Raw genomic sequence first — 21,721 nt, 5'->3', positions numbered from 1 at the left:
AAAAGTAGCCCTAATTATTTAACAGTGTGCTCAGTTTATCTAAAATGAATTTGCATGTAATTTTCTCAAATCTTTATGGCCTATTATATTATATCCCTACTTCACATACCCATCAAAACTACTTGCTATATTTAATACCCATAGTATACTACAAATATCAGCAGGATCTCCATCAAGAGTTAATAATTGCTACTTGAAGCATTTCTAGTGATTTAGATCCTGATCCCTATGTAGTGAAGTATGTGAAATAACCTTCAAATCTGTTATAACCATACTGAAGGTATATTAGTTAATTCTACTCCATACTTTCTGCAATAATGTACACAGCTTTTTAGCACCATGGCTTTTGATTAGCACAAAAGGTCAAAAATCAAATTTGCATGTAGACTAGACTGTTTTAATGCAATTCTTAAATTATTCTCCTGAAAGTAAGTGGAAGCAGCCTCTCCTCCCCAGATTGTAAATGCTAATGTTAACACTTTTTCCCTAGCAATAAGGGTTTTTTAGTTTTCTGTATGTTGAAGGAAACAGAGCCATTTCATCGTCAGGGGTGTCTTAGCAAATCACAGGATTTATATTCTTAGGTTTTGATACCAGCTAGGAGGTTGACAAAAACTGCTACTTAGCAACCCCTAGCAAGGAAGAAACATTAGCTAAATGTTTGAGGAAGCTGTATCTCCTTTACTCTCAGAGAGCAGCTGCTGAAACAACAGCAAGCGCCTGAACTCACATGCTTAGTGGGAGGTAAAGGTGCTCAGCACTTCGCCAAAATGGGTGCTCATAAAACATCTGCATGGGTGTGAGGCAGGTGGAGCGGGCAGACATCCCCAGGGAAACACACAGCTGCTTCTTTCCAGCTCTTTCCTGAAACCATGTGCTGTTGGCTTCAGATGACCAAAGGCCCAAGTTACTGACGTGCAGGCGTACATCTTTGGGAAAGTGAGATATCTGTTATTGCTGTGTGCACCACACTTCGAACATTTAAGAAGGCAAAAGTATGGGCAGAAAGTGGGCTGGGTACTAGACTCAGAATAAAACCCTGTTCTTTCTTAAAGCCTCAGTAAAAAACCAGTTTTTAAAAATTATCTTGGTGCCACAGTTCTCTCTTCGGGTATAGCGTATAGATTTCAGAGGTGACTGCACTATTGCAGTTCTTCAGTTTCTAAAGAATCAGGGAGAGAAAAAACTTTGACATCAGATATCTTTTGAATTTCCCATAACTACCCTATTCAGTAGATGAATTTGGAGGAACAGGACCACGTGGTTCAAGCAGATGCACGTGGTATCTTGTATCCAGGGTACAGGAAAAGATGACAAATTAGTCATGTAAGAGATGAGAGCAGCGTGGTGCATTAGGGTTGCTCAAGCCTGTCCCCACTACCCGTATGAATTTACACAGTAATATTTTCTACCAGCTCTAGACCTCACCTCGTACGTTTAAATATTCTTGCTAAACCAGAAGAGGGCTCCCAAAAATAGAGGGTGAAGTGCCAGCACCACTGAAGTCGGCAGCAATCCTGCCGTTTTCCCAAGGAGGTCAGCACAGCAGCCAGGTGGCTCAGGCAAGGTCTACCCAAGGGTCACCTCCCACAGCAGCACGAAGGGGATAGAGGGTCTGAATCATAGTCCTATGGATTTATAACCAGCCACCGGCGGGTCAGTATGGCAGCTTTAATGGACAAAAGGAAAGCCCCAACATGAAAGAAATTATTGAGTTAGAACAAACAGCTGTCAGTTCCACATCCGTTATCAGTGGAAACACGTTCACTTTCCCTTCAGTTTTCCGAGCATTGCATGATCCGGGCAAGACAGAACCTCTGACCCCAGGAGCAAATGACAAAGCCAATTATACCTGATAATACAGATTGGGTAAGAGCCAGAACTGCTCTGCTACTGGTGATTAAAATCTCTTTATGGGCCTGGCAGAGATCTGGACACTTTTGTTTCCTTGAAAGTATTCCAAAATTTCCTTCAAGCCAGAAATACTATTCCATTGTATTTCTGTCACACACAGACTAAATTAAGAACTTATGCAAGACAACCTTCAGATAGACTCTAGCTTTACTATTTAAGAAGATGAAAGAAAATATTTGTTTTTAATAGAACAAACACTCCTTTCTGCCCTCTTCTTCCTTTGCAGACACAAATGTACAATCCAAAACGCTTGTCCTAATCAGATGTTTTTTTACAAAAACATGTTTTTTTACAAAAACATCTTGGTGCTAAAGCAGAGCTTATTAAGCCATGGCACACTTAATATAAGTCAATTCTGCACATCAGTTTTGCAGCTACACAACCTAGAGTTAATTATGATTTATACACACTCCACTGTTGGCAAGACATGAAGTTAAAGGTTAAAAAAAAGCAGAGCATTTTGTAGCTAATCCCTCTCTCCCTCCCTGCCCCCCCCCCCCCCCCCCCCCCCCCCCCCCTTCTTCATCAAGAACAGCCAGTCCCATTTAAATCAAGGGGACATTTGTGTATTGTAAAGCAAGAGGCGTCTGAGGAAGGATGTCACAGTCTGGTCCCGGCGTAGCATCATCTGCTGCTGGTGGGGAAATGCCATAAACCACATCCACCCAGAAATAGAGTGTGACACAAAGGTTACTGTATGTGCCTTAAAATATATATATCAGTCAGACCTTCAGCTACTCATGCTCCAATCAAGACTACCAGCTCTGACAAGTGCTTATTCTATCAAGTGATTTCACAGGGGTAATTTTTGTGCTTTGTACCCACCAAGTTTGCCTTTCTCCTGCCGTAGTTCCCTGTTGATGGCACATGATGCTACTTAACAGGAGACACAGTGGCTGAAGGGGCTTATTAGACTGCTCATCTTACAAAGGTGAACAGAACTGACCGTATGATTCACAGCATGATGCATTTACAGATCTCACCGGTTTGTTGTCTATTTTTTAAGTAGAGGGGAAGTGTTTACTACATACGGATTTCAGCATACACATTTTCTGGAGGATACCAAGGGCATTAAGGAAACATTATGATGGATTTTTTCCGCTTGTTATTGTAATACACTACAGAGCTGCTTGCAGGGCATAACTTCATTCAGATTTTGAACTGAAAAATACACTCCACAATGGAAAAGAAGAACTACTGGGGGGCATTCTAGACTCTTGCAAAGTGGTGCTCTTAAAGATGATAGTTAAACATGCCACGCATATTGGATGTGACAGATACCTGCTCTAAATCCAGGCCGACCAGCCACTTCGCTTTTCTTTTTCTTTAGCATTCATCAATTAAACTTCATTTATAAACAGAAGTGGCATAAGGAATGACTCCCTTCTTGAGCACAGACAAAAGCAAAAAGCAGGGTATCATCTCAAAATTCTCAGTACGTGAAAGGACACATGATTCACTCCTCTCACATGCTCTCCACCTCCTTTTTGCAACGAAAGCCTGTCCTACCTTTGCTCTGGTTGTTAGTGCTGGGTATTTAGGAAAGGCAGATAAGCTCCATCCACAACAGGCTGATCTGCATTTGTAGGTGCTTTTTCATCCCAGGGTCAGAGGAATGAAAATGTCCCAGGGCTGATCCTCAGGGCATCAGGACCCTATTTCTCTCCTAGAAGGAAGGTTTTCAAATACATCCCTGGGGTGAATGCTTTTTTAGTTTAAAGGGAATTTGTACAGCAAAAAGATTTCTGAGGAAAGCTCTCTTGGAAGGACCTCTGCCTCAGACAAGGCTGACCATTAAGAATAAAGTCCTTGAGAAAGAGCATCAATTGCTCAATTTTACTTTTTTCATTATAATCTCCTTGGAATCCCAGACAATGTGGGTGAGTCCCATCATTACAATAACAGATTTAATGAATAAATTATTAAATAATTTAATAATTAATCGTCTTAATATGTTACTTCATTTCTAACCAAGATACAACTGTGACAAATGCATTTATTGGTTCCTTTGCTATCTCATTCCTCAGAGGTTTTTCTCTTCTCTTTGAGAAAGGAGCCAACTCTTTTCCACTAAAGTCTCCATTTCAGTTTGCTCTTTACTTAACCTTCCCTGCGCCTACCTGAGCTGGTTTCATCTTCATCTGATTGCTTGGCCACTTTATTATGTTTTTTACTGCCGCTTACTAGCCCTTGAATTCTGCTATAGTTCATGTAATTCTCATCATGTGGTTCAGCTCCCTGTGGAATTTTTTTCCCCACAGCACTTATTTACTTTCTCTTTCTGCATTTTTCATTGTCACTGAAACGCCACTTCTGACAACGTTCAACCTCTTCTAATCCCTTCAAAAAACCCTCCACTGTCGGTTATGTATTTATTTACTTCCAACCTACTATAAACTTAAATAGCATTGCTATGTCCACAGAGTGCATGTTGGCACAGATGTCCAACTTGTTTCCCATAGCTACGTGGCATGCTTTCATATTTCTTTGGAGAGTCAAGCTGAGAAAAAATTGTCGTCTTTTTGCCTCTACTTCCTAATCATTGGAGAAGGCCCCAAAAGACACAGCATGAGGAGAGAGGATTTTTACCTGTTTTCTTAGCTGATGACTCAACACACTCATTTCTTAGTGCTTACACAAAAAGGTTTTGGGTGGTTTTCAAGAATAGAAGGGAAAAACCTTTTGCTGTATCTAAAATGTTTTGAGAGCATTTCATGTTGATAAGAGCTCTCTTTCAGTCTCATTAACTGATTGCTTCTCCTTATTTTAATGCACACTGCTCTACCTGGGGACAGTGCTATCTGGCTTTCAAACACCAATGAGCGAGTGGAGATGAGGCTCCATTTTGGTCTTTGCTATGGTGTCACGCTAACTAGACTGTGTCAGACACAACTTCACATATCAGAGATCACAGATGTCTCTTTTTCTTGCTGATGCCTCCTACTAATGCTACGTCAGGTCCTCAGAAAAGGACTCTCCAAGTGATTAAAATAGTCTGTAAGAAGTTGCCCTGGGCTGCCTTCTTAGAGGTGGGCCAACAGAAGCTCATGAGAAGGCAGACCTGGAAGGGCTCTCCCGGCTCCTCAAGTCTGATCACTGGCTGTTATGTCCCCTTGCGTCACATAATAATTCATGAACTGAGTAAAATCCATCCTAGAACTAGTGAGGCTTCCTGCCTTTTCTGCTCTTGCTGAAACACACTGCAGACCTTCAACCTAAATTATAAGGAACTTAATTACCACCCCTGTCTTATTTGTACCTATTTATACACAATGGTCCTTCTGTTATCATTGTCTTTTATCTCTCTCCTTCCCTTTTCAGTTGTTTACTCTCTTTGGAATTTAGCCCTGCATTATGTTTATTGAGAATAATAATCAGCTCTTGGCTTTTTCATTAATAGAGTAATCAAACCACACTTCTCTCAAAAGAGGAATCTCCTACCATGCTGGCTTCTCTTCTCCATGATGCTTGGGTTTAAATTAACCTCTCCAAACACAGCTGACTGGAGCTATCTGCAATTCTCCAGAGAACTGCTGACCAGAGCTCCTCTTCCCTGTGCAGTGCCTGATTCTCCCCTTCAGCTAATGGAAATACCAGTTCATTGGCTCAGCTCTTTCTTTTTCAGTTGCATTCCTATCTGGAGCTACTGGATTATAGCAGTATTCCTGCCATTAGCCTCCAGTGCATGGTCTTTTATATCATACTATTTAATATAATACTTAATATAGTTGTAAAAAGGGGTAAAAATAACTGTACCAGGATTGTTTGTATTTTTCCAGAGTTTAAAATAAGGTTTTTCCATTATTCTTTTAAGATGTATAGAAGACAAGAACAGCATTGTTATTAAATTCTTAGGCTGGATACAAGAACTATGTTGATAGTCATTTTGATAACACTTGATGCTTGCCTAGTGCAAATTTCTGTAAAACCAAGACAAAGATCAAAGCAAATTATCAAGATTCTTTGCCAAGAGAAGTTAATTTTAAATACAGAACACCATTTATTGAAAAATAAATGCCATTCAAAACTTTCCTTTCACCCTATTCAATATGAGATTGGACCTAGAATCACCTTCCTGGAAGTGTATGTAAATGGCAGCATCAGCGTGCAACTGCCAGAACAAAAGTCTGCTAAAAATACTGGAAGTGGTTTTGAAAATTGATGCCAATTCTTGGAATTTCAGGCACTTAAATATGTTCAAAACCCTGATTAGATGAATGGAAATTTCACTCGGAAGGGCTGAGCATTCAGATATGCAATGGCTACATCTTGTTGGGAATCTAGGCCAAATTGCTTTTGAAAATCTCAGTAGGGTGCTTATTTGCATTTTGGCATCAGTATACTTTTGAAAATATGGTGGTAAGGCTGCCATCCATCAAACACTTCAGCAGGTGCTGAGATTTTATGCAAGCACTTGGCTGAGTTTCTGTATTCACATGCTTAAAATTTACCATATGCCTAGCTGCCTGGAGGATCAGAGACCACCTCTGCAGGTTTTAGTCCCTCAAGGTTATATATTTGAAAACTATGGATTTGCCTAGTCTGCAAACAAACTGTAAGCTGACACACTGCACAGTTTCCTCAACCACTTCCCTGAAACTTTAAAAGCAATCCATTTAAGTCAGATAATATTTAACAGAGGGGATTATGGAAAAAGCCATTTCCAAATGAGAAAATTGCATTCATGTTTGTTATCTGCTGTCTCCCCTTCACATATATTACAACTACATATTTATTTTTCTAGTACTACTAGAGAGATTGTGGAAAGACAGTCTTTCTTTCCCTCCCCCCCTCTACAAAGATTGTCAGCAGCATTATCTTAAAGGTGCTGGATGCCATATTGCTTATAGTATTACCAGCACAAATATGTATGATAAGCCTCAAGGCATAGGGCTCAGAGGATAAGTGTGTTTTCTGTGACTCTCTTCTAACCTACTTGCATTTGCTGAGAAAACAGGATGATATCTTCGCGTGTTCAAGTGGGGTAGAGAAGTTGCATTACGCCAGCCTCCTCGGCCGTTTGCAGAAAGTCAAGGAACAGTCCCAAGTGATTAATCAAGCCATGGCTGAGCTAGCAACCATTCCCTACCTGCAGGACATCAGTCAGCAGGATGTCAATAAGGTGAGTATTTATTTCTAATACTTGTTTTGGCCTTTAGAGGCAGGGAGCCAGGGAGGGAAGGGTTGGGGCAGAGCACTGCATTGCAATTTGCTCAGGAAGTCGTTTTTTGAATGCGTGGACCTGAAGTAGTTTTAAAACCTGACTGCAGTGCCTTGTCAGAGGAGGTACTAATCACCTGCAAGGATGACTTTTATAAAACCAGCATGACTCATCTGTAGGCATATTTTTAAAGCCTCTTCTTTTCCCCCAAACGTCCCCAAATCAGTCTGAGAAAATGATTGCAATTATTCAGATCATGCTACTTTAAGATACCTAACATGAGAAGCCACCTGCAGCAGAAACAAGCCGAAACCAGTCAAAGCAGTGGAGCGGGGGGAAAGGAGAGAAAAGATATTCATTCCTGGCTCCATCTACTGCTCGCTCCCCATCTCTGAACAAACCTGTCTACCAGCTATGTTTTGGTTTCCCTTTGTAAAATGAGGGCAGTGATGCATTTGCAAGACTAGAGTCATTCATGGCTTGATAGCAGATCGATAACCCGCCATCAGAAAGCACGTATGGTTATTCTTCCACAAGGCTGTCAGGTTTTCTGAAGGGGCAGGGAGAAAGCTGGCTCGCATACATGCAAATTTTAAGCGTTTCATTCTAGGATAAAACAAAAAAAAAAGTCCCTCTAGAGTCCCTGCATTTAAATGCAATGCAATTTTGAAGATCCAACTTCAGTTCACTAAAAACTCTTGGTTTTCCCAAAGCCGGTCCCTTGACATTTGTTTGCAGTCCTGCAAAGCTCCTAAGCTCTGTAGAATTAAAGCTTCACAGCAGCTTGCTTTAGGGAAGACGAGCAGCGGCCTGCAACTGCAGGAGGTGGTTGCCAGGCTTTGAAGTCTGGGCTCGAGATAAGGGGAAACGACATTGCAAAGAAACTGTGTTATTAAACGACATCCTCCTTTTGATGCAAGTTTTCTAGTATTAAACTTCAGCAGGCCCACATTTTAAGGCTGACTAAAGGATCTGGAGTTATTGGTATGTATTTCAGCGATAGGTTTTTCTCCAGGGTACAATATTTTCAGTACATCACACGTTAGGCAGAGGCTATTACGCTGTTGCCTGTATCTTGTCATGTAGCAGTCATGAGCCTGACCTCCCTAGAAAGCTTTTTGGGGGAGGCTCTAGGCCACCTGAGACAAAGGTCTTCCATCCCTTAGGGGTAGGACTGGGCAGAACGAGGGCCTGCACTGGGAGATCTGAGTGACAGGTTGTAAATCTTTCAACAGAACACATATGCTTTGTTTACTAAACCAAGGGTAAAAGTGTTTTTTAAAAGAATAAAAGCAGAAAATTTCTAGCAGCTATCCTATCCAGAGCATTAAAATGTATTAATTCAGCATTCATTTATTTTTCTTTGTCCTGTCATCCTGCTGTAAAAATATATCTGAGGTCAGCGTGTGCAAAAGGAGTCACAAATGCTTTGGAGCTAGAATATTGTAGTAAACTTCAGGCAGCACAGTGGTAAGGCACAAGACTGCAAGCAAGAACCTGCAGTGTCACTTCATCAGGGAGTGATTAATGGGCTTTACCTTTGCTGGTGGCATCAGCACCCATGGCACAGGCTCTTCTTATGCCAGCACAGACCGTTTCCCTACCACATCCCAACCGCATCAAGCACAGAGTGCTGCTGTTTCTGAATGCCCAAACTATCCAGGGAACGAGAAAAAGATCGCCACTTGCTCAGCCTATGTCTCATCCTCCTCATTTCACCAGGGTCCAGGCAGGATGAAACATTCACAGGACTGAGCTGTGCTGGTGGAATTCAGCATCCCTCAATGGATGCTGCAGGGGCAGACCCACCATGTCGGTGGGGTCAGGATTGCAGCACCCATGCTAACTCCAAGGGCTTCTCACTCTTCAACAATATTTCCAAGAGATATCTAAATTTTTCCATGAAGAAAACTGAGCTGGCCAAATTCTAATCTCACTTGTACTAATAAAAATTTAAAGTAATTCCTCTGAGGTCATTCTGACTTCACATTGGTAAAACTGAGATAAGACTTTATGACCAAGCAAGGCAGTTAAATTCTGAGAGTTAGAAAATGGTAAAGATGCCAAATGTTTATTATCACATACAGTATAACTTGCATAAAGTCTAAAACACACTGAATTTATAGTAGTGCAATTTGCACTGATACAGCAAAGATCCCAAAAGCATTTCAGTTATAAACTCTTCTGTGTACATGCCTTCCTGTAACTAAAGAGAGTCCTAATCTGTGGAACAGAAAACCTCAAGTGAGGCCTTTTTAGATCGGTATTTATTCATAGACCCTGGGAGAACAAAGATTGCAGTTAGCTTGAATAGCTGAATTTAACCGGGAAAAAGCCCTGTAGAAAATCTTTCCAAGGTTTATGGTTTCAATGTCACCATATTTGTACATCGTAAATCAAGATGAAAGCTTGTTAAAAAGCAGAAATCTATTTCAATTTAAAAATCAAATGAGGACAAGATTTTTTTCTTAAAATGCAGCATTTTTCCTTGGAGGAGATTTTCCAAAAATCAGCTTTGGAAGAATTACTGTGCCTTGCCAACTGTCCGCTCTTGTAGTCTGTGCATTTTCTCTTCCAATAGAACTGATGAAAAACTTTGGGTGATAAAAATTAAAACCAGAGCTCAGAGTGGATTGGAAAGGTTTCTTCTTTCAACTTCTTGCCCAAAGCAGTGAGGTCCCCTGTTTGGTTGGGGTGTTGAAGCAGCCCCATGGGCCAGCAGACTGATGTCCTGCTCCCTGGGCTGGTAGCTGCTGTTCAGCCTGTTCTTCAGAAAGAATCACTCCAAGAAAAGCGATGGAGAAATCCTCCCCTTCCCCTGACCGGTTCCTCCTCTGCCCGGTTTGACGCAGGATCTGCACTTTGCCCATTCTGCCCTTAATACCCTTAATCTCTGGGCTGTCTCTAGTCTGGATTCATAGAAGGAGATTATCTGTCATAAAAGTATTGTGATGGAAAATTTCTGACAGGTTCTTGAGCCTGTTTGCATTAAAGTCAGAAGCAGAAATTTGTAGTTTTGTTTTTCATGAATACTGATGCATGACTTCAAAAAAAAAAGTTTTCATCAAATATTTGGACCAATAAAATTCACCTGAATGGCTGCAGAAGTACAGAGAAAGTAGGCTGGAACTAACCACAGCAAATTTATTTAGAGAGTCGAAGGAAGGTTCCTGCAGCCTTTTAGCCAGTGTTGGGATACAGACAAAAAATTATAATTTCAAAAACCTGCATGTGAAGGTAAACTTGAGGAAAAACAGATCTGCTCCTTGAACCTCAAGACAGCATTTTTATATCTTGCACAGATGAGCCAAAACAGTGATGTTGTAAATTCCATCACCTTACATACTCAGATGCCTGTCTAGGTACAGAGAGAGACAATTTACGAACGCTTACGCTTATACTGCCTGATTACTTGTAATGAGTAACAAGTTTGGGAAGAGACACCAAAAACTATTGTTTGGGTCCACCTTAACCAGCTAAGCATTTTGGAATAGACTTACTAGAGCACAGCAATATCACAAATATTAAATACAAGTTTCTCCAGCTTGTTCCTAAACGCTGGTGCTGATGGCTGCGCACAGGAGGAGACCTGGATCCAACCCTTGTCTCTTTGCTGCTGAGTCAGGAGCAACTGAAATATTTTCAAGTATTTGGGAAGGGTGCAGGGTGAGATAATACTGTGACTACCCTGGAAGAGTGAGGCAATACTACAGCTAACCCAAATTTTAGGCTTCCCTCTAACACTAAGGACAGATTAACAAGTATTTTCCTACAGGTTCTTTTTATAGTTTACACTAGAAACAGTCAGCCTTGGTTTTATGCTCTGTTATGCTGAATGATGAGGAGAAGGGAGAGTTTGCCAAAGAAAAGGATAGTAAAAGCAGGGAAAATGAGCTAGATAGTTCCAGCTACAGTAAAAGCATCTCAGCTTTAGTGTTGTCCTCTTGTGAGGTTTTACATGCTGCCTTAAATTATGATACATTAGCCTTGGGAGAAAATACTAAAAAGCATTCATGTACGACACAATATCCCAGACAGCTAAAGAATGAAATATGGAGCCTTTATTCTTTACAACCCAAGTCTTCCTTTACTAAGTATAAACATTTACTGCATTAAAACGTATAGGCTTAAATACAAATTTTCCAAAGGATTTTTTCCCTTTGTTAAGTATTTTATATCCACAATAATACAGTGTAATGGCTGAAGCAAAGATGAGGTGGCAGTGCTCATTGTGTGAAAGATGAGTAATAAAATCATCAGCTTACAAATGATTTTTTAATTAGGTTTTAATCTGTGTATTTAGAGAAGTTATTTCTGTGTGAATTCCACACTGATAATTTTTATCTTGGTGCCACAGCTGCGGTTGCTAATGGCAGATGCCATGGACACCCTTGAAGGAAGAAGTGAGAGCGGACGTGTGTGGAATAAAATTCAGAAGGTAAAAACCTGCCGCAAAGGGCAGGAGAGTATATTGTTCCTTGGGGAGTGTATGTCCACCTGAGTGATATCTGCTCAAAAGGTAGAAGAGAATGTAGGTGCCATTTGAAACCTGACTCCGTGCCTTGAACTCTGTTAATGCTCAGGCACTAGCCCCAAATACATATTTATTATTTGCCTTAGCCCCTGTGGTTGATCTTTGTCCATGTTAATAGTGTCATGTGGTTATCTAATGCGAAAAGAAAAGAAAAAAAAACCAAACCTGCACACAAAGACCAAGAACAGCTTGTTTTTGGCTGATAATTATACTTCTCTTCCACCTTTTTCATATGGGGTACTGTGCTAATTGGAAGGAGGGGGGGAGGTGTTGTTAGAGAATAAAATTCAGCCCAACAAATTAGGTCCCTTAGTGGAGCTCAAATGAGGCTTTGGTGATGTGAGAGGTAAAAGACATGTAAATGCCTTTCTGGAGTCTCTGCACAGCAACCGCTCAATTTAATTCTTAAAGGATTTGTGGAACGCGGGGAGCCTTGTGTTGGTTCTCTGTATTGATGAGTCTGACCCATGTAATGAATAACAGGTCAGGCTGGGATGGAATAGGAGTATCTTACATTTTTACAAAGCCCTTCAAACCAAAGCAAATCACAGCTCTGGGCATTCGGCCCCATTGACATTCAGCCACTTCTGAGGAAAAGGACAGCCACACTCCACCAGGAAGGACCAATGTTGCCAAGAGTTGGTCTTACCCCCCCGGCTTATGGCTCCACCAGATCCCAGGCGGATGAGTGCTCACTCTAGGTCATGGCTGCAGTGGGAGGCTGGAGAACAAAGGGTTTCTATTTCTGCACTCGTGGGACTTGAAATTGTCCCTCTTTGGGATATGGGGTTTACAGACAGATCTCAGGGAAGATACTGAAAACCCAAGCCCTGGCTGCACTGAGTCCGTGTAACCAGGATAAGCAAATAAGACAGAGGTCTGAAACAAATCACAGGGGTGGAGGGTCAAGGCACTTTCAGAGACCATTGAAAGAGAGTAAATTTAGATTGGACATCCAGGAAGGAATTCTTCCCGGAGAGGGTGGGGAGGCACTGGGACAGGTTGCCCAGAGAACCTGTGGATGCCCCATCCCTGGGAGTGTCCAAGGCCAGGCTGGATGAGGCTTGGAGCAACCTGGTCTAGTGGAAGGTGTCCCTGCCCACGGCAGGGGGGTTGGAACTAGATGATCCTTAAGGTCCCTTCCAACCCAAACCAGTCTGTGATTCTATGTAGCCAAGTGATTTGAATTAAAATTTCAGAAGGCATCTCCTCTGAGTGAGCATGTGTAGGTTAATTGCCTCGGTTAGCTGTCAGGTCAGTGGCTCTTAATACAGTTTTCCAGGTACAGAATGTTTACTGAAAGTAACCAAAACCTAAATGCCTATAATTATAGACAGACTGGGTTTTATCTTTCAAACACTCATGAGGCAAAACAAAGGATAAATATGCAGACTGCTTTTACACTGCACCAGGATAGTCTCTAAAGCCCTCACACTTACCTACAGATCACATGAGAATCTTTTGCAACACGAACACTAAATACAATACACAGTTATATATATTTATACAGTTACATATGTATTTCCTGCTATATATAATAAGCATTAATAATGAGATTAAGGCAAAGAGTTAATGATATATTTACAAATATCCAATTCCATGTACTTCTCCAGCACTTATCCCTCCCATTTTCAGACAATACACTGAATTATCAAAGGCAGTTTTATAAGGTTGTTCCAAAAGTCAGGATTTTAATCCACAGTTAGGTGTTTGAATAACCAGCCTGATTTTTCACAACTCTAAATGCTCACAGTTCCAAGGCTGCTGAGAAAGGCTTGTGGCTGAAAGTTAGACCAAATGCATGGATATCTAAATATTTAGTAAAGTCTCATTAAAAGATTTTTGTTGGTACCAAAACAATTCCCACATATTTCAACAGACATTGGCTAATATTTCACTGTAAAGTTGTCAAAACAAAGTATTTTCTTTAGGTGTATACATGTCTATGAATGTACATCCTGTATTTCTCTGCATACTTTTAATTTCAGCATAATCTTAATGGAAATCAAGCTAACATTTAAATATTGACTGGTATCCCATATTATGCACAGATTCATGTGGCATAATTTAATATTCGGGAATAAAATTCACTCAATCCATGAAAATCTGCTTTCTGCCATTTTAAAATCTGGTGCTTCAAAATTTGTTTGCGTTCTGAACATAGTTCTGCATTTCATTTTTGACAACTCAACTATTTGATTTGGGGCATCTTGTTCCACACGGAACTCACTGTTTCATAATACAAAAATATTTTTCTATATTATATCAGAACAAAGAGAATGAAAAGCATCATCAAATTCTTCTTTTCTACTTTGCTTTTTCCAAAATTGAATCTCAGCACATTCAGCATGTTCTTAGGAAAAAGTACTTTTTTAATAGCAGAGACAGGAAAACACTCAGGGAGCTTGGGGTTTTTGTTGGGTTTTTTGTTGGTTTGTGGTATTTTTCCTTAAATCAGCACTAATTAAGAGTGTTACACTAGGTTAAAGAGTTCTAATACATTAGTAAGGAGGGAGATTAAATCTTACGATTAAAAATCCATGTGGTGTGGATTACAGTATGTCACTTGTGCTAAAACCATTTCATAAGGTTCAGTATTTCTCAGTTCACTCATCACACGACACTGATTGTAGTAGCCTACAAAGAACCTTCACACAGATCTAGTTACAAGGTAGTTATTTGTATTTTTGCTATTGAATTAATTTACATATATTGGAAAGCAAAAAAGAACATAAAGGACTTTTATATAACCAGCTACAAAGGCAAAACTCTGGAAAGCTGACAGCTACGCTACCACCAATAAAGTTTGGCTTTTGCAATATAAACAGCTGTTGCACCTAATGAAAGCACTCAAAATTTTTCTCTAATGCAGCAGAATTATAGCAGTGCCTATTTTCCAAATGGTTGAAGGATTGGTCAGAATTGCCGTTACAAACCAGTGTTTTATATTCTAGAGTCAGCCATAAAAAAATTGTTCAGGCTGAAATCTGACACAGAAGGGCACAAAGCCTGACACCGAAACACTTCTCCTTCTGTCACAGTGGAGGGCTTATCAAATTAGCTTGAAATTAATCTGGGCAATTTTGAATTTACAGGAGTGACAAAGTAGTAATATATGTGTAGCTTCAAGTGTTTTGGGTGCTGTGCTGCTCATCCAATTCACTGACAAATTTATGTTTGTAAGCGAACTAGTTTATCAAATGGGCTAATTATTTTGGGAAGCTTTAAATACAAAGAAATGAAAAATGACCTCGTAATTAGCTGGAGAAAAGAGAACATCACTGCACATCATTTTTTCAGCATTACCAGGTTACAGACTCTCCAGCCACACGGAGAGCTGACCTTGGGAGATTAAGCAACATCTTCCTACAGAGGCTTTACCCACGTACTAGATATCCCTGAAGAATGCCTCAGAGGCAGGAAAAATGGGCTGCGTCAGTCTCCCAAAATCCCTATTCTCCAGGGTTTTACTGACACTTTTTCTTGCAATCCCCTGGATAAAATGTCAGCTTTGTATTAGCAATTTGGGGAAACAGACACCTGGATGTAAGACCTTTCAAGCAATTATCAGAGGAACTGAATCCCAGTCTACCTCAGGAATATTTTCCTAAAAAAATTTTTACCACCTCCCTTTTTTTTTTTAAAAAAAAAAAAAACTGAGCTTTGTGGTGGCCAGACTGCTGAGCGTTCCAGAGGATTCCAGGCACCACACTAGGGTTTAGGAATTTTTCTTCAGTTACTGGCTGTGTCCAAATGGTACTACAGGTTGAGTCGCAAAGGTTGAAGTGTAAATTCTCTTGTTTCAAATTATATGTGCATTTATTATTTTAAAGAGACTGACTAGCATAGCCATTTGAACAATGACCTCCAAAGCACAAGGATCAGCAGCAATGAGCAGGAAACTTCCAAGAGAGATCAAGGGGAACTAACCTGATAATTCAACTCGGTCCAGCCACTGGGTTTTAGGCAAGTTGAGGCCCAGCTGTAACAGCCAGGTCCGGCCGTTACTGACTAGCTTCTCTGCTGACAGTTACATACGCTGTGAACATGAATGCTGGACTAGCAGTAAAGCTTGGCCCTGAGTAACTCAAGGAGCCACATCTCCACATGGCCACTGCAGGACTCTACAGCAGCCACAGACAGGCAGAGCGGGTTAGATTATCTCAGATAAATAAAATGGCAGAAAGGCTTCCCTTGTGCTGTATAGAGCCTTTGCTTCCCTGCAGTCTTGTAAGAGAAAAAATAAAGAAATAATAAAAGAAATTACCTTTCTATCCCATAAGAATAAATTCATTAATAAAGCCTCACAATATTGTTATAATGAAAGGCATTTCATTAAATAAATAGACACTTTAGAGCCTATCAACCAGAAACTTTTGACATCCAAGGAGAGGAGAGCCAAATAAGTGCAAGTGCCAGTATGGCTCTGCTTCTCCTGTGAAGATAATAATGTAGTTCTACTTCTCCATTTAGCCTCTAGGCTTTCATAGCAGTTTCATAGGATTCTCTTAACATCGTTTGAACAGCCAAAGGATAGACAGGAGTTGGCAAATAAACACTTTCCTGCACTTCCACATGTGAGACACTTCATAAAACCTTCACATCTGAGTTTACCTCAAGGGCATCACATACTTTGCAATTTAGATAAGTTATTACGCCCATCATTTGCTGAGCTCAGTAGAATGCCTGTTTCATAAATCTGAAAGCAGAGCAAACATGGATGAGTGAATAAAAGAACAGATGTAACTTACATAAGGATAAGTATATAACAAAAGCTGCACTAATATATGTGAATATGAAATGAAGTAAAATTAGCCTAATGTATTATATAATCTTTTAGCCAGGCACACAGATTTTCAGCTGTTGACCTCTGCTTACTACGTCTCTGCCTTTAGCAACAGCAGGGGAACACTATCTGATGAACTGTGTTCTTCCACTGACATTATCTCTTAATTGAAAACCGAGCCATGGAAAAGGGCCATAGACTCGCGAGGCTTTCGGTCAGCCAGAGGAGCAAGGAGGGAGATTCATAGGATGTTGATGGGAAGTGGACGTGTTGCTGAATAGTATTGTGCTGGCTACTACGACAGGTTCTGATGTATATGACTTTGTAGCATCTTGTAAAGTCATCCAAGCCCATGCCACAGCCGCTGGGAACTGCACTTGTTACCAGAGCACGCAGGCCTCAAAAGCTGTTGTATTTTGGTGCACTCCTTCAAGGCAACTTGGCTATTCCTGAACTAATAGAAGGAAACTGGTTCCTGGTTTGTTCTCATCTTGGGGCTGTGACACAGCCACGTGTTTCACAAACTCACAGACCCATTGTCAGTGGGAGGAGGGAAGCAAAGGACAGGAAAGGATAGGAAAAGCACATTTTCTGGAACAGGCCTGGAAGTCTAATGTGTAACATCTAACGTGTAATGAATTCAGAAAAGTGCAAATGCAAAAGGAAAACGTAGTAGCACTGATTCAGGTAGACTGGGAGTGAAGGAAATGAAGAACAGATCAACCAGGTAGAAATGCAGAAATTTTTGTTAGAGGTCACCAAAGATTGGCTTCGTGCTAAGCTTAGAGAAAACCTATTAAGATATTCAGGATTAACTCAGAATCATCAACAACCTCGAGAACGAGAAGAAGGAGGCAGAGGTTTCTAACCTACCACTGAGAGTTTTCTGACCAGGCATAGGAATTTGGGAGGGTGTGTGAGCAGAAAATGAGATCTGCTCCACTGGATCTGAGGAGATACAGAAGAAAGGCAGGCAACCAGAGTTCCCTTAATAAATTCAGCTCCATTGTAGAGACAGTAAAAGTGTGACAGCATCCGTAGAGCTCTTTGTGTGAGAGAGATGACAATGGGATTTCAGGAGTTACGATTACTCCTGGTCCCTAAAATCAATTCCTGCCTTTGTGAGTCTCTGGTTCTTTGTGTCGCAAGCACAAGAGAAGGAAAGATGCCCCACCAAGATGCCTATGTGGCCCCCAGCTACGCTGGAAGAAACAATTGCATCCTGCCCATTTCCCACCCTCCAGACACCAGTATCTAATATAAAGTGACCACCCACTAAACAGCTATACCCCCTGATCACAGCTAAACCAGCAATGCAATATAGAAACAGAGGCTGTGACTACTAAGAGACTGTTTTATCAAGCACGCAAGGTTTTATTTCATGTCTGAAGCAGATGCAAAAAGTTTCAAGTTTGCTGTTCCACATCAGAAGAAAAGTTTCTGTACACGGCTTTTTTCCAGCTAAATCAGTTGGTCTAATAACAGATATCATCTATACCCATAATTCTAAGGACCTCACGCAAAACACTGCTAGTGCTATTAGGAAAGAGAGTTTTGTGATGAGAACGGTCTTGGTCTATTCTACCAAGCTACAGGGTGCAGTAAGTCACTGGAATAATTTTAAATAGCAGCAAATCTGGCAACTGAGCAATAGATGTCCTAAACACGGGAATAATGTAGCTTGTCGTAGCCGCCTGGCAGTTAAATCACAGGCAATTCTGGGCATTAACAGTCCCCACGTAAGGATTTAGATAAACACTTCTCCAGCCCTCGCTAACCATGCTGTCAGTTATAAATGAGCAGCCTGCTTACCTGCTGCCCTCTACCAGACAAGGTCTCCAGCCCTATAAACACTTGCTACCAGGTATTGTTACTGCTGTGAAAAACGGCATGAGCCAACAGGACTGCTCGTAGAAAACACTGCTATGGTCAGCGATTTGGGGAGAGCTTATAAAGTACAAAAGGACCATCTGAGTTGTAAGGTAGTTAATAAATGTAATTCATTACTATCATCAATATTATTTTTATTCGGTTCCTCATCAGCCAACACTTATTCTTCCACCTGCTTTTAGCACCGGAGCTTCACTAGTGTGCTAAGAACCTCCCGGCAAACACTCATTTTCAGCGTTTCAGTGAACTCATTCCTTTACGATGGAAATGCACAATGGAGCTGTCTGTCACACTTCTTTCCTTAAAGACAGGCAGCGCATGTGAATGAGGCCTGTGAAAGTACAGAAATGGAGCAGGAGGGACAACATATTTACCTTTGGCATCAGCATTGGAAGCTATGAACGTTTCTAGAAGCAGGTCCAAGGCAGGAGTTGCGCAGTTGTCTGGGTTACGTCGGCAGCCAAACGCAGGGAAATGGCTTTGGCCTGCCCGTGGCAGTTCGGACCGCTACTGAGTAAACCCACTCCCGACCAAAAGCAGCCACAGCAGCTCAAAAGGGCTCAAAAGGGTTTTTTTCCAAATACTGAACAACCTTTGCTCCAACTGACCTTAATAGAAGGTGCAGATTGGGGTTTCATTTTTATTAAACGTCAGTGGCTTTTCTCAAGCATATGCTCAGCTGTTCCTCCTTAGTCTACACAGCCATCCCTACTTACTCGTAGGCCCTTCAAGTACTGCTCCTTTGGTTACATTCACTCCAAACTGTGCTTTAGCAAGTAGCTTCAGAAGACAATGGAAAATGTGGAGAGGTACGTCCTGTCTAAAGGCAGCTCATTTGCCTTCCATTACTAATAGCTCCTAAGTAATAAAAACAGTTTCTGTATGCCAGAAGATCCTTTTTGCCATTACATGTTATTTATAACTCCTGCATCTATTATCAAAAGCACATATTTCTCATTTGAGAGTGACTTCCCTGATTTGTATTAGGATTTAGGAAGTTTGGATGTTTTGGCATTACAGAGAAGGCATACACATGCCTCCGTGTGAGACGTATTGTTACGATTTTACAGTTTACAGAGTCTGCTCGCTGTTTATCCATCGACCTTTTCTTCTTAACAAAGGTATTTTCCCACAGGAGTTTGTACTTGTGGGACCCTGGCTCTTTCTCATTTCATTCCACAGTACCTTTAGCAGGTACTATAGCTGGTATTTTGTATTTGTATTCAATTCATGCAGATCTTTTAAAAGACACGTGTACTTTCAAGTTAGCTTGTGACTAGAATAGCTTCCACATTTTTGGATAAGCCACGCAGCTTCCTTTGGACAGTCAGTAAGCCATCAAACACGGACATCTGTTCCTTGGAACAGCCCCCTTGCAGCAAAGGTTGACAAGTTTTGTGACATCTGTGGCCCATCAGGACTTGGACAAACCACGCTGAATGATGAATAGTGTTGCAGTGCTCCCTCATCATGGCCGGGACATATCACATAATTAGGAACCATATGTGGGATGTCTTATCCCGATGAATGCATAGGAAGGGCAAAGAATATACTTGCACGGTGGCATTTCAGGGCAAAACCAGATGTGTCCAAGCAAGTTCAGAAGTGACTGATAGGGCATTAACAGAAACACTTTAAGTTTTTCGAAAAAGGAGATGTGAACTTCCCATAAAGCCCTGCTTTGAGGAGGAGGTTGGTCTTGACGACCTCCAGAGCTCACTCACACTGAAATCTTTCCATGATTGTAATTCAGCTGCAGCCAGCAAGTGCTGCTTACATATCCCTCCACGCCGTGAGCGAATCAATCAGGATGGCATCCAGAGAGCAGGGCTGAACACTCACAGCAGCGAGCCTCTCCCCTTTATCCATCACTGGGCAACATGTACAAAAGGGCAGGACTGGAAATATTTTTATATGCTCCAAACCAGACCTGTATTGCCCTTATCTTTGTGTAGGTCTATGTAATGTCATTTTCCAAAACTCCTGTAGGTCTGAATCAAATCCTAAGCCAAAGAGAAACCATATATTGCCTCACCTGATTAGACCCTCCGCAGTTCATCCCTCCAGCTAATCCTGTTGCATTGCCCGTTACCCAAAGACTCTGTTTTTTCTATGCATAAACTGCACGAGATAAAACTGTACCAAACCCAGAAGTATTTACAGATTCTGGCCAACCTTAGGGAACAATGTAAAACCATTTCTGTTAAGAATGAGCTGATCATCTCTGTATTCGCATGGACCACAGATCATTTTCTTCTCCCAGAAAACTCAGAACCGGAATGCAGAGCAGACTTAGTCCACCCAGACACTTCTGGAGAACTAATTATGCTTTTCAACTTCTCACTCTGTGTAAGAACAAAAATGCCTTGATGAAGGCACTGAGGAAAGGAGACACAACCTTGCCCATTCACACAATTTTCCCTGAGAATAAAAGAACAGAAGTACTTTTGAGACCCAGCCTGCCTGTGCTGCAGCTCTGTGCTAGAGTCTCAGGCCGGCAGCCTCTTGGTCTGAGGTCACACAGAGAGGTTTTGTCCCTCCCATTCATTCCACTGGCTTAAAAACCAGTGCCATTTCCTTCAGGTGGGCCATACGAGATTTCTTTTCTTGTCCTGTTTCTCGTTTTCATTCAGCCACCAGCCTAGAGATCTCGCTATCCCACCTTAGTCCCCCTAAGCATTAGGCAGGCAGACGCAGCACCAGCCCACTGCTTTGATTCCCCAGGTACCTTTGCAGACTCAGGGGTATACAACCGAAGGCAGACAGTTGAAAAGCTAACACTGTATGTCTATACTTTTGCAGAAGCCCAGGTATTTTCTAGGTGTTCATTGCCTTGCTTTCTGCTCTGCCCCTTCCCAAATCAAGTTTCCACCGCTGATATATGCCACAAAATATTTTCAATGCAAGAAGTTGAAGCATGAAGGAGAGTCCTGGGGCAATGTAAAATTAATGCAATAGAAAAGAGCACAGACTAAACTCTACTAACTGGTTCATTTTCAAATTTCTTTTCACAGACTCCTACACTTCTGCACTTATTTGACCCCAAAACACCTGTAGGTACCACACATATGTGCTAGGGTCTGAGCATGTAATTTGCTTTAAAGACATCTTTTGTTTCTATTTCTTCCCTCTTTCCATTTGATCTTCATTCTGTCCGTTCCCTTCTTTCCCTGTTCCCTCCAGCTGATCACAGGGGCCAGACTAAAGAGAGAAAGAAAAACCCAGTGGAAGAATAGGGTCAGGAGCAGCCTGAAACCCAGAGCTAATGAGGAAGAAATGGGAGGAACTTGAATAGGGGGGCAGTCATACATCGAGGAGCCTCTGGCTGGGCCAGGGCTGTAGACATTGATCCCAAGTAGAAATGCTGTCACCGCACTGCTGGGAGTAACCGGTGGGGCAAATACTTGGGATATCTTTTAAGTAAAATGTCATAGCA

The 21,721-nt window shown here is 41.4% G+C and overlaps 1 protein-coding gene across 1 annotated transcript in view; it reads left to right on the top strand.

Moving 5' to 3' along the window:
* Window positions 1-21,721, top strand: part of SPATA16 (spermatogenesis associated 16) — a 79,591-nt gene that overhangs the window by 54,603 nt on the left and 3,267 nt on the right. The window contains exons 8-9 of the mRNA XM_010160847.1: window positions 6,872-7,036; window positions 11,433-11,513. Coding sequence (XP_010159149.1) covers window positions 6,872-7,036; window positions 11,433-11,513 — 246 coding nt within the window. The remainder of the gene's footprint in view (window positions 1-6,871; window positions 7,037-11,432; window positions 11,514-21,721) is intronic.

This window comes from Eurypyga helias, unplaced genomic scaffold (assembly GCF_000690775.1).
Source record: "Eurypyga helias isolate BGI_N326 unplaced genomic scaffold, ASM69077v1 scaffold33121, whole genome shotgun sequence".
NCBI lineage: Eukaryota > Metazoa > Chordata > Aves > Eurypygiformes > Eurypygidae > Eurypyga > Eurypyga helias.
Note: the sequence above shows the minus strand (reverse complement) of the source record. Positions and strands in the feature narration are given on the sequence as shown.